The following is a 13,526-nucleotide window of genomic DNA, read 5'->3' on the forward strand; positions in this document are numbered from 1 at the left end:
ATAAATCTATATATGCTTTTCTTGATTCTTCTCTGAAATACTCCACCAAGCTGCTTTTAAAATGAAAACTGGCGTGAATATATTCTGTAGAGGTACACCACTGTTCCGTAAGATAAATATTTTCAAGAAATTACTACTTTTTTTTTATTCAGTAAGATGTAGTAAAATGATCAAGAGTGACAGTGATCGAATGTTCTTAAATACTGTTCTTTTGAACTTTTCTGTTCATTACAGAATCCTGAAAAATTACTGTTTCCACGAAAAAAATATTAAGCAGCGCAACTATGTTCAACATTGATCATGTATAAGACATGTTTTCTGAAGAGCAATTCAGCAAATGATTTCTGAAGGATCATGTGGCACTGAAGACTGGCGTAATGATGCTGAAAATCCAGCTTTGCGATCACAGGAGAAAACGTTGTATTTATTAAAATTAGAGCTAGACCGATTTATCGGCAGGCCGATATTATCGGCCGACATTAGGCATTTTAGGCAACTATCGGTATCGGCAGTTATAATGGCCGATAAATTAATATTTCAAAAATAAAATAAAAATGGTCGAAACACGCTTCAACCATCATGAGTGTTGGAGTTGTATAATTTGTCCACCAGAGGGCACTCTACACCGTCCCTGTTGGCAACACTTTTGTATAACGCGCCATACATCCTGCAACCTGCTGAACCAGGTTCCAGGTAGCCTATAAGGCAATGTGGGGACTAATTATTATTTATTTATCAGAACTTTAATAAAATTTGATGTTCCTCTGTTCTGGTGTGTGACAATATAAGAAACAAGTTTCTTTTTAAAATGCATTATCAAATTATTTTAGTTAAAACTCATAAATAACTACAAATAACTAATGTTAGGGAAATCCGTTAATATTTTGTTGTGCGTTTCTGGAAAAAAAAAATATATATAAATCGGCCGATATATCAGAACATCGGATTTTAAAACCAACAAATATTTGTATCGGTACCTGCCTTCAAAATCCTTTATCGGTTGGGCTCTAATTAAAATGATTATATTTTAACATTTATATATTATTTTAAATTATCATAATGTGTCAATATTACTGTTTAACTGTATTTTTAATGCTGCATTGGTGAGCATAAAAAAACATATTTAAAAAATATTTCAATGAATCTTCCTGACCCCAAACTTTTAAATTGTAATGTTATCATAGACAACATTTTTCTTCTTGTGCTTTTCCTTGAATCACTGGTTGAACTCTAGTGGTGTGCCAGATATCTGTTTTCACAGTTGGCCTTTGAGAAATGCTAATAAATATAATTACAGTTTAGCTTGTTTGGGGTTGGTTCATTAATCTGATGTATTAGATCTATTAGAGCATACAATTATGTCTGTTGTTGATAGATAAAACATACGTTTATAGTCACTCAGAACAGATTTACTGAGTGCACGTGTTTGTGTGTGTGTGTGTGTGTGTTTCTGTCATTACAAAATTAAAGGAGGGATCAGACTCGCTTCAGATCTGAATTATGCATTAGTTTAGTGTTTGCATTTTTAAAACTCTGATATTGGACACTTGTAGCGGCATTGTAACCATGGTTACTATGAAACCCTTTGCACAGATCAACCTTAACACTGACTTACTCTCGTACGGGCAAAAATACGGAAAGTATGTTGCGGATGAACATGGTGGACCAGTCTGCTTTAAGAAGCCAGCTAGATGCCATTGAGACCATGGCAGCGATGATTGTTGAGAAACCTAAAGTGGTAAACAAATGCCAGCATCAGTGATGACATGGAGTCTGGCTCTTAACATTGCTTCTTGTTTTGTTTTATTTGAGAAATAAATATAGTTGTGTTGATGTAATGCAGTTGATTGTGAACTAATTTATGTTCTTTTTGGCAGGGAGATAAAAACAATGGATTTGATGTACTGTACCACAACATGAAACATGGCCAGATATCCAGCAAGGAGCTGTCAGACTTCATCAGAGAAAGGTAAAAGTGTGTTGTTGTTTTTTTTTTTTTTTTTTTTTTTGAAGGGATGAGGGGAGTTTCCTCAGTCTAATGTTTCATTGTATTCATTACAGCTTGTCATAACTCAGACATTCATCTTTTCTAAAAAATGCTTGATGTTAGCAGTTGTTATCGTTTTCGTTAATTGATATAAAGTTTAAATGAAATAAAATATTTGATGAAAAGCCTATGTTGCCTTGACAACTAACTAAAGTAAAATAGTTGTATTAAAATGACTAAACTAAAACCAACATAAATTATAGCTAAATAGAAATATTACAAAACCAAAAGGTACTGAAAATATCAAATTAATTAAACATTTTAATAAACTAATATATAAATAATATATTTATATCGCCACTGGTTTTATCTGTTGTGTACGGAAGCCCTGAACCGCAACCTAAAAAAAAAAAAGTCAGTAAAAAAAAAAAAAATCTGTAAAAAAAAAAAAAATAAAAATCTAGCATTTCGAGATTAAAGTCGAAATGTTTCGAGATTAAAGTCGAAATGTTTCGAGATTAAAGTCGAAATGTTTCGAGATTAAAGTCGAAATGTTTCGAGATTAAGTTGAAACATTGTGCATTCATAACAGTGCGCGTCCACTGGCTCAGAGCGCGCGCGTGTGCGTGTGAAGTCGAACTGCCATGGATAAACACAAAATAGTAGCTTTTTACTTTTATCTGAATTACTTATCTTACTTTATCGTTATAAAATATAATGCGCCGGAATAGACTTTAGCCTATAGGAAAACCAACACGGAAAACACTTTTCAGACTGGATGGAGAAATCCAGCTTTATGAATGAATGAATGAATGAATGAATGAATATGGCATTTATATAGCGCTTTCATATATGCCTACACTCAAAGTGCTTTACAATCATATCAGAGAATCTCTCCTTAACCATAAGTGGTTATTAAATCTTAGGAAATCACAGGATCCGGCCAAATGATTGGATACAGAATGATGCACTTAAAATGTATCCAGAGCGTATTTACGTTGAAGAGGGAGACCGAACAGTACTGTTGTGTTCTCGACCCAGATAGTGTTGACTAGACGAGCACGAAAACACCTCAGAAACACTGCCACTAGCACGTGTGACGTGTGTAGAATTTTGTTGAAAGCCCAGATAAAAGTAAAAAGCTACTATTTTGTGTTTATCCATGGCAGTTCGACTTCACACGCACACGCGCGCGCTCTGAGCCAGTGGACGCGCACTGTTATGAATGCACAATGTTTCGACTTTAATCTCGAAACATTTCGACTTTAATCTCGAAACATTCCGACTTTAATCTCGAAACATTCCGACTTTAATCTCGAAACATTTCGACTTTAATCTCGAAACATTTCGACTTTAATCTCGAAATGCTAGATTTTTTATTTTATTTTTACAGATTTTTTTTTTTTTTACAGATTTTTTTTTTTTTTTTTTAGGTTGCGGTTCAGGGCTTCCGTAGTTGTGTGAAGTGTAGTCAACAAAAATATTTTTTATTCGTTTTTTTTTTTTTTACTTGTCCAACATATTCTTTTTTTTTTTTACTGCAGTAGCCACATTTAACCTGATCCAAATCACACGTATGTGGTTTAAAATTGGATAAATGTGATTTTTTTTAATGAATTATTTTATATGACGTGTATATAGGCTATTATTTATATAATATAAAAACCCCTAATCCATTACACATGAGCAATTTTAGTTTAACAATTATTATTAAGCATTTAGTTTAAATGAATATAAATACAGATAGTGTATAATATAAATAAGATTTGAAATCAGAAACTTTAAAAATGACTACATGTGAGCTTAAATGTTCATGTCTCTGTATACACTCACCTAAAGGATTATTAGGAACACCATACTAATACTGTGTTTGACCCCCTGAACTGCCTTAATTCTACGTGGCATTGATTCAACAAGGCTGAAAGCATTCTTTAGAAATGTTTCCATTTTTTTCAGTCTTCAACTGTCCAATTTTGGTGAGCTCTGGCAAATTGTAGCCTATTTTTCCTATTTCTAGTGGAGATGAGTGGCACCCGGTGGGGTCTTCTGTTGTTGTAGCCCATTCGCCTCAAGGTTGTGCATGTTGTGGCTTCACAAATGCTTTGCTGCATACCTCGGTTGTAACGAGTGGTTATTCCAATCAAAGTTGCTCTTCTATCAGGTTGAATCAGTCGGCCCATTCTCCTCTACCATCAACAAGGCATTTTCGCCCACAGGACTGCCGCATACTGGATGTTTTTCCCTTTTCACACCATTCTTTGTAAACCCTTGAAGTGGTTGTGCGTGAAAATCCCAGTAACTGAGCAGATTTTGATATTTCTCTGCGTTTTGCCCTCTCATTTACACGAAAACGCCGTCATTATCATTGAAAACGATTATTTCTAAAAACTCCGGCCAACGTGGAGATTTCTGAAAACGCCGGTTATGTGTTGTCGTGTGAACTGGGAGAAACAGCGTTTTAGGTTCTCTCTTGTCGTTTCTGAGGATTCTGATTGGCTTGAATGGCTTTATCCTTAACCCCTACACTGCCGCCAATAGGTTTGGCATAGATATGATGGCGCTCAACGGCATATTTATGTGGGTGTGTGAACGATGTTATTTTTGAAAACGGAGAGGGGGAAAATATTCGTTTTGCTAAATACACGGCTTTGTGTAAACGTGGCCTCAGACCAGCCCGTCTTGCACCAACAACCATGTGATTGATTGATTAGATAATTGCATTAATGAGAAATTGAACAGGTGTTCCTAATAATCCTTTAGGACTATGTGCATATATATATATTTAAATATATAAATAAATAAACTATCTTCACAACTTTCACTTGCACTGTGTAAATGCCTTTACTTCATATTCTTGAGTCTCTTAATCTTCGACAGAAGACAGAAATTAATCTTGTTGATTTTCTTGTGAGAAGTGAATTGCAGTTTTGCATCTTTTAAGCCATGTGATTGTCTGTTCGCTGCTGATGTCACACTTTCATCTGCACATCCTCTATAAACTCAGGATTAAAGCCGGAGTTGACAGAGAAAGCTGATGATCAGCATCATAGTACCAACAAAGCCTTATTGAATTAGTTTTGGTCTGGTTTTGTCAACTCAACTTTTCCCGTAACCTTGAGTTTGATTGAACTTCGATCATGGTACGGGCCCTTGTATTTTTTTTTTGGTAGCAATCAGGGATCTGACATGTGATTGTGCAGTACTTGAATGTGCAGTAGTGTCTATAGCAGTGTCAAGCTATTGTTACCGGATATTGATGCCACTGACTGTCTGAGCAAATTGTGTACAGTCATAATTTAATATATTAAATGTATTGAATACAGTACTGAATAGTAGCTGCTAATACTTTCTTAGATCTTCTTGTTCCAAAACATGCACAAGTTTTGTCAGATGGTTCACCTGTGAAAGGGATGAAGCTCTGCTAGAAATCTTGCTTGTCTTACACAAGCATGACATGTGCCAAGGGAGTAAAGCTATTCAAGAAGAAACTATTTTAAAACTTTTCTCACAAAACCATCCAAATGGTTTTCATAAATGCCGCAAGTTCTCCAAAAGCCTCGGCATCCATCACACGTCTCACCTGCTTTAACGGTCAAAGCTGCGTTAAACTAACGGAAAGAATTCACACGCTGATAAATTTAAAATGTGCAGAAGATAAAACTGTCTCATGAGCTCTTTGACTGTTTTGGGAGAGACAAATGGAGCGTGTCTGTCTCCCTCTTCTGGACACAGACTGACATTGTCTTTGTCTGAGTAAAACAGTACCCAGACTAATTTGCTAGTGTGACACACGAAAAAAGAACCATAGCCATAGATTTACTACCAATCAAAGTTTTGGATAAAGTTATATTTTATTTATTTATTTACTGTTTTTCAGATTTTGGAATTCTAGTTAAAACATCTAAACTAGGACATGATATGACTCAAATTAATCAATGAGAATTATGTATACACTGTGGGCTTCTCTCAAATATTATCCTGAGATGTTTTTTGTTTGTTTGTTTGTTTTAAAGTGCTGAATGAGTTCACTTGTTTGCTGAGCACATGCTCTTCTGATTTTTTTTTTTTTTTTTGGAATTAAATATCTTTTTAATTTTGTAAAAATAATTTGCATTCACAATCTATGTTTGTCTAGATTTTGATCAAAAGGTTAAGATCATGACATTCATTTAAATGTGTAAAACTTTAGAGAATAATGAATTTGAACTTACATTTGTTTTCATCCGTGTAACTTGTGCAACTTTGAGTAACTCTTAGATCAGCTTCTTTCTTTTTTAACAAAGCACAATTAATTATGGTAACAATTGTATGCAAGTATATCTAAATGTTTGTGCGAGTGAAAGCTGAGAAGTGTTGTTTAATTCTTTCTAAATAACAATGTTAACACTTCACAATAGTGTCTCATTTGTTAACATAATAATCAGTGACAACCTGTCATTATTTGGATTTGATTGATTATTCACACATGGTTTTCTCCATTCTTGTCTCAGAGCCACCATAGAGGAGACGTACTCAAGATCAATGACCAAACTGGCCAAGACTGCCAGCAACTGCTCTCAGCTAGGGTAAGTGTGTGTGTGTGTGTGTGTGTGTGTGTGTGTGTGTGTGGAGGGGGGTTTACAGGACCAGTGGGTTCATTATGAACACCATTTAATAATGTTTTTATAATGAGCTGGAAAACCTACATCATTTCAATGTCTCTCAGCCTTTATTCATGAAAGCAAAGAACGAAAATGAATACCCACAGCTGTTCACTTACCTGCCTGGGACATTTGTGAATCTTTATTCTATATAAACTTTATTCTGGCAAGCTTTGTGTACTTTCCCTGCTAATGGGAGACATATTGCCAGTCAAGCGAAACTTCATAAGCTACTTCAAAAAGATCTGTAGGAAGAAAGCAATCAACTCATTGTTATTGCTATTATGAAAATAGGCAAAGTTTGTATAATATCTATTTGCAAAATATGCTAGATGCAGTTGAAAGCTGGTTTTCCACTGGCCTGCGGTGCTTTATTTCAGCTGCACATGATTTTCACCCCCCCACATATCATATTGTCAGTATCGACATTATAGTGTCATTAAACCTTGCGCAGAGCTGTTTCCATTAAAAACAACCAGGACCAGAGGATAAATCTGATATCGAGAGAATAAACAGACCTTGGTGTTAAATCACAAATCATGTTTAACACATTTTTATGTTTTATTTGAACAAAGTGTGTTGAGTATTATGCACTGAGAAGAAAATGAAACGGCCATTTGTTCCACAGGACGTTTGCGCCGGTCTGGGATGTGTTTAAACAGTCCACTGAGAAACTGGCTGCGTGTCACATGGAGCTGGTCCGCAAACTGCAAGAGCTCATCAAGGAAGTCCAGAAATATGTGGAGGAACAAGCCAAAAATCATAAGAAGGTATGGGAGCTGCCGTCATCTTTGCTGTTTGATTAATATCCATGTGGGTTTTTGCTCATAACATGCTACATAACAAAATATGAACCCAAATTCTCAGCTAAATGAGTCGGCGGTAGACGTCATTTCTGGTATGCAATCACTGTAAGATAAAATTAGAAAGGGTTTTTCTGGTGAATATCACTCATTATCCACATTTCTAAAAACAGACTGAGGAGTAATATCATATTAAATGGGCATATAATTGCATAATAATTATAATGCATACAAATGGTCTCCTGTATATTCCACTATTAATTTCACATCTCTGAAATGTTTGTGGGTGTCTTCCTCGTCCTCTCATGGAAATAATTTGTCAACTATTACTATTATTATTATTATTAATAATAACAAAAATATATATATATATAAATGACTTTTATTTAGAGACCATCCAATTTTTTTCTGTGTATGTATGTGAATTATTAGTCTTGATTATTATTGCTTATTTTATTATATTTGAATGACTGTGAGACTTTTTTATGAAAAGAAAACAGGTTTCTGTTTTTGTGCATGTGCAGAGGAACAGTGTTTGGTTGCTTACACACTTACAGAAAAAAAAAAAAACATGATGACTGGGCTGATCTTAGTATTTACTTTTTTCCTTGAGTTTTTTGTTTGACTCTTTAAACTTTATGCATTTAAGTATTTGATTGTGTTAGCACCTTCACAACTATGTCTATTTCATAGCTAAAATGAGTGTGGTATTACATTCTAAAAGCAAGAGATTTAGGGCTGTGTGAAAAACATACATTTTTTTAAAAGATGAGTATAATACTCAAGTTCTTTCTGGTTTCTCTGGCTTTCTAGACAAAGGAGGAGGTGGCGTCTACTCTGGAGGCTGTGCAGAACATCCAGACTGTGTCACAGGCCTTACAGAAGAGCAAAGAGAACTACGTCAACAAGATGCTAGAGCAAGAACGTATGCGCAAAGAGGGGGCCACACAGAGAGACCTGGACAAGGTACACACACACAGACTTGTACATGCATGAATGACACCGCAATAGTTTGGAATCTGGAAGGTGTTTGGATGATGTCTGAATGTATACATTTCTCTCTGTCTGGTTTGTGTTATTTGTTTGTAGGCTGGATTGAAGGTCAAGAAAGCCACTGAGTCCTACAAGTCATATGTGGAGAAGTATGCCACTGCGAAAACAGAATTTGAGCAAAGAATGACAGAAACCGCACAAGTAAGATTGTGTGGAATGTTTGTTTGTTAGTTAGGGTTATTAAAGTTTTTATGCAGTTTGTGTATCCTAGTGTATCCAAATAATATATAATTTTTTTTTATTAAAGATTAAAAGGGCGCATCAATTAAAAAATGGCTATATTCAATCAAAAATAAGAATTATCAGTTTTGATTTAGTACTTTTAAATGTTTAATAACATTTATATTTAAGATGATTATAAATTTAACTGAACGTTTTATTAAAAAAAAAAAAAATTTTTATTGATATTGTATTTAATTTTAGAGTTTAAATTTTCCTTTTTAAATTGAATTAATAAATAATCTTTTTTTTTTTTTTTTTCAAATATATTGTATTTTAATTGTTGTCCTGTATTATTTTTGTGGTACACTATCTTTTTTTTTTTTTTTTACCTCATCACACTAAAGACTGCAAGCACACGACTTGGGTACATTGTAATGTCTTTTGCTTTAAATTCAGTAGCGCGGTCAGGAAACACTGTAGCAGCCCCTCACCCATCCCGCACATACACACTTAATTTCCCAAATTAGAGCCACAGAGTCCTCAGACATACAAAGCTTTAGCTCTTTATTGATGTTTCCTTACATGATCCACACACACACATGCACAAACACGTTTTTTCCCTGTGGTCACACATGCTCTGACTTATGCTGTCATTATCTTGTTTCCGCTCATTTCCTCGTCTTTTTCTCCTCTTCCCCTTAAATCTTCTAAAACCCTACTGTCAGTCTGAGAGGAGCATAAACAGCAAATCAGGCATGCAGCCATCCTTGACATACACACATCCCACATGCACGCATGCATATTCATTTTCAGTGCGTTTGTGCGTGTTACACCCTTAGCTTCTCAGACCACCCAGATAGGCTATTCACAGAAAATATTCTGGTCTGATTAAGTATCATTTCTTAACATCTGCTTTCAGCTTCACATTTGAGACTGACTAAAACTAGTATCCAGTATTATCCATTTTTAGAAAAAATTAGTTTCAGAAAAAAAAGTTATCTAAAGGTTGTGTGTGTCTACAGAAATTCCAGGGCATTGAGGAGGAACATGTCATGCGTATGCAGGAGATTATCCATTCGTACTCTCAGTCTGTTGAAGAGACGCACATACAGATCGGAGAGGTGAGCAGACAAACATGCACACTTTATTACTCATGGCAATGTTATTTCAAGATGTTGCTCATTTACATCATTTCCCGGACACTTTCTTAATCTAGAAAATTATCTTTTCATTTATTTTATTACAAAAATGCACTCACACACACAAATTAAATGGCGAAAAGGTGTGGGAACACTGGATGAAGCCTATGAGATCTGGCTGTTGCATCATCTTTTAGCGGTAGAGGGCATCAGAGACCCATAAACGTGCAGAAGTCAAACAGGCATGAATGAACTTCATAATATGAGGCTGATCAGTCTTTCCTTATCTATCTTCAATCCAATTGCCACTGATTCAGAGTGATTTATAACATACATTTCCATTATTCATTGAAATGTACTTCCATGCTGAACGCACACAATCTCATTCCTACACACCCACAGCAAACAATCTCTGTTAGGCATTTTACTGGTTATTGACCACAGAACTATTGCATGCTCTGGTTTGGGCTTCATCCTAACCACACACTCCCTGAAAAGAAATTAGATTAGAGTTTTTTTGTTGTTGTTTTTTTACACTGGTTTTTATGGTTGTATAGTCTCTGTGTGCATACAAAATGAATTAAATCCTCTTTCAAGTAGGTGTCACTGTTCATCTGTACATGAGTTTTAAGAACTTAATATAAAAGGGTTTTAGATGTGAAATGATGTGTCTGATAGAAGAGATAATTATTTTTTTTAATGAAATTGTGCATAAACCTTTTAAGACAGACTGAACACTTCACTAGCCATGAGATAGTCAGTAATTGACAAAACCCTGGTGAAGGTCCCATGGACCCACCACTCTCTCACATGAAGCACTATCGTAACTTAATCAAGTCGGTCACTCACTACTTATATATTTGTATACTATCTGAATATTTTATATTTATTTTATAAACATTTTTACAAATTGTTTTATATTTATAATAATCAGTAGTCAGTATGTATGTATGTATGTATGTATGTATTTATTTATTTTGGGGCATCGTCAAAAATACTGAAATGTGATTAATTTTAAAGCATTATTTTAGTATGATTGAGATAAGTGGTAGCACTTTACAAAACGATCTCGTTTATTAACATTAGTTAATGAAATAATTAACCTGAACTAACTATGAACAATACATGTGTGCCAGAATTTATTAATCTTTGTTAATAAAAATCCTTTGACTAATGTTGACAATTACAATTTTTGTTTTTAAATATGTATTAGTAAATTTTGAAATTAACATTAACTAAGATGAATAAATGCTGTAGACGTATTGTTCATTCTAAGTTCAAGTTAATTAACGTAGTTAACTAATGTTAACTATTTAAACCTTATTATAAAATATTTTTAACTTTATTTTTCCATTTTCCTTTTGACCTTAAAATAATTTTGTTGGTAATTTTTGATACTTCTCTTTTAAATGTCTATATCTATAAAGTTTTTATACATTTTTATACACCTATTTACATTTACAAAGTACATCAAATTAAACTAAATGAAATTGGGAAATATTGCCTTGGCAATTCGCTGAAATAAAATAAGTCTTATTTCAAGTGACAAGTGATTTGTTTATGGTTTTAGTTATGTACTAACCCTTTTTCAGAGCTGGTTGGATTGGTGAGATGAAAAGTAAATCAAATTGACAAACATTTGTATGAATTTCTGTATGTTTATGACCTGAACTAGAAAATCTGTGGAATACATCAACTGTAAAAGGAAAGCATTGAGTCAGCGGTGGAGACACTGCATTTGTCACCATCCCTCGAGGGCTAGAAATACAAAGACTGTCAAAGTGGTCACCTGAGGAAATAATGTCACATCCTCGTCGCGTGCACTAGCTCTCAGCCTCCTCCTCCTCCAGATCCTTGATATTGCTTGCATGGGATAGCACTGGCAATGTGATGAAGCACTGCCTGTCCAGGTTTATGATCATAACACATTATGTAGTTTATGATCATACTGGATCTCATTACACTGGTTTCTAGGCCCCCTTTGTTCAGTGTTTCAGAGATATGCACTTCTGTTGCCATTGTTATTAAAATAACTGCTAAAAATCATCAATATGGTGTTTTTGTTCAATTGTAAGACAAGGTGCCCAATAATTGATTGAGCCTAGGGAACAAGATTTTGCAGTTTAATACACTGATGTTTAAATAAATATGATATGTTTAAATAATCATATATTATGGCAATATTATGTTCAGCGATGTTCACTTTTAAAATTTTCAAACTAGCTTGTATGTATGATTTGCAACATATATACCTTGTTATTTAGAGTCAATTCATGCTATGATAATACTATAAATGACATAGAGTCCGCGCTGAGGAATAAGCAGTCCATGACCTATTTTGTCCGGTCAATTGGCTTCAGACGCAAATGCTGCCATTCCTGAACTAAAGTCGCCCTCCATTAACAGTCTGATGTTAAGTCTGACTCTTGTCTTTTTAATTGTATCCTTTGTATCCTTGTATAATTGGACAAGGAATAATCGTACATAGCTACACTTTGTGAGAGAAACCTTTTCATTCTTCATTATTGGGATCATGTCAACCTTTCTTTTGTTCAGACACAAATGTGTGGTCACAATAAGCTTTGATTAAAAAAAAATCCAAATTGTAACAAAATAGAAATAAGCAATATTTTGACAGACGGTTAATGTTAATTCCACATGCATTAGTACTTTTATACCTACTATGTCAACTACAAAACTTTTATTTAGCGTTGTATGGTTATCAAATTCTCTGTTAAGCTGTTAAGGAGTGCAAATAGTGAAGAAGGGCGTTTAAACTTATGTATCTGTTTCTGTTTTAATTGTGAAGGTGCAACAAGAGTTTGTGAACAACATGGAGAACACTTCTGTCGAGAGCCTCATACAGAAACTGGCAGAAAGCAAAGGAACTGGCAAAGAGAGACCAGGTAACGCAGCTAAATCACACATACAGCATTAACCTCTGGCACCAAACTACTTTGCTCTTGATATTTTTAACAAGACTGGTCATAAGTTCATTACCATCTGACCAATTTTTGGGGGGTTAGGGATTATAAATGAGCATTAGGTTGCACTGTAAACACACTAAGAGTATGTTTGACTTGATTGCTGTATAGTGCAGTTAACACTGAAGGATTTGTGGAGCTCTGACCCTTACAGGGGTTTTGAGCCCAGGTCTCAGCCAGCGCTGGCTGTCACATGCTAACACTAGCGTCACATGCTAAGTAGAATGTCAAACTCGCGCACCTTTACACGAGATTAAGCCACTTGAGATTGATAGAGCTTGACACGGCTACACTTCCCCCTGTGCTCTTGCTATTTTTCCTCACTTATCCCTCCATGACCTTTCATTTGACCTCCTGCTTCTCCCTCTTTTCACAGGGTGGAAGTTTTTTCACATTTCACATAGAGAATATAATCTTGCTCAAAGCTTAAAGGGGCGTGGTGGAGCATGATTACACTGGTTTAGCCAGCAATTATGTTAACAATATAAATGTTGTACACTAGATGCTGGATTTTGCCTTCAACATGGCTTGGCAACTTTTTCAGCTCCCAGTGATTTTTCAATGCATTACTGTGCTGTTTCGGGCGGGACTACCGGTATACATTTTATTCATCCAGTTGCAGATACAGGGAGTGTTTGGGAAACTATTTAAAAAAAAAATACACACTTTAGCTGTGGTAACCTGTTTTCTTACAATCTTATACTTATTATTTGAGATTATGTTATTTTATCAATGGCCAAAATGATTATATAAGTAAT

General features: G+C 34.8%; 1 protein-coding gene across 11 annotated transcripts in view; it reads left to right on the forward strand.

Moving 5' to 3' along the window:
* Window positions 1–13,526, forward strand: part of fcho2 (FCH and mu domain containing endocytic adaptor 2) — a 42,019-nt gene that overhangs the window by 6,793 nt on the left and 21,700 nt on the right. For all 11 annotated transcript variants that reach the window (XM_039649905.2, XM_039649909.2, XM_039649910.2 and 8 more), the window contains exons 2-8: window positions 1,878–1,969; window positions 6,478–6,552; window positions 7,256–7,397; window positions 8,244–8,396; window positions 8,520–8,624; window positions 9,668–9,766; window positions 12,594–12,690. In XM_039649905.2, coding sequence (XP_039505839.2) covers window positions 1,878–1,969; window positions 6,478–6,552; window positions 7,256–7,397; window positions 8,244–8,396; window positions 8,520–8,624; window positions 9,668–9,766; window positions 12,594–12,690 — 763 coding nt within the window. The remainder of the gene's footprint in view (window positions 1–1,877; window positions 1,970–6,477; window positions 6,553–7,255; window positions 7,398–8,243; window positions 8,397–8,519; window positions 8,625–9,667; window positions 9,767–12,593; window positions 12,691–13,526) is intronic.

The sequence above is a fragment of the Pimephales promelas genome, chromosome 4 (genome assembly GCF_988280905.1).
Source record: "Pimephales promelas chromosome 4, fPimPro1.hap1.1, whole genome shotgun sequence".
NCBI lineage: Eukaryota > Metazoa > Chordata > Actinopteri > Cypriniformes > Leuciscidae > Pimephales > Pimephales promelas.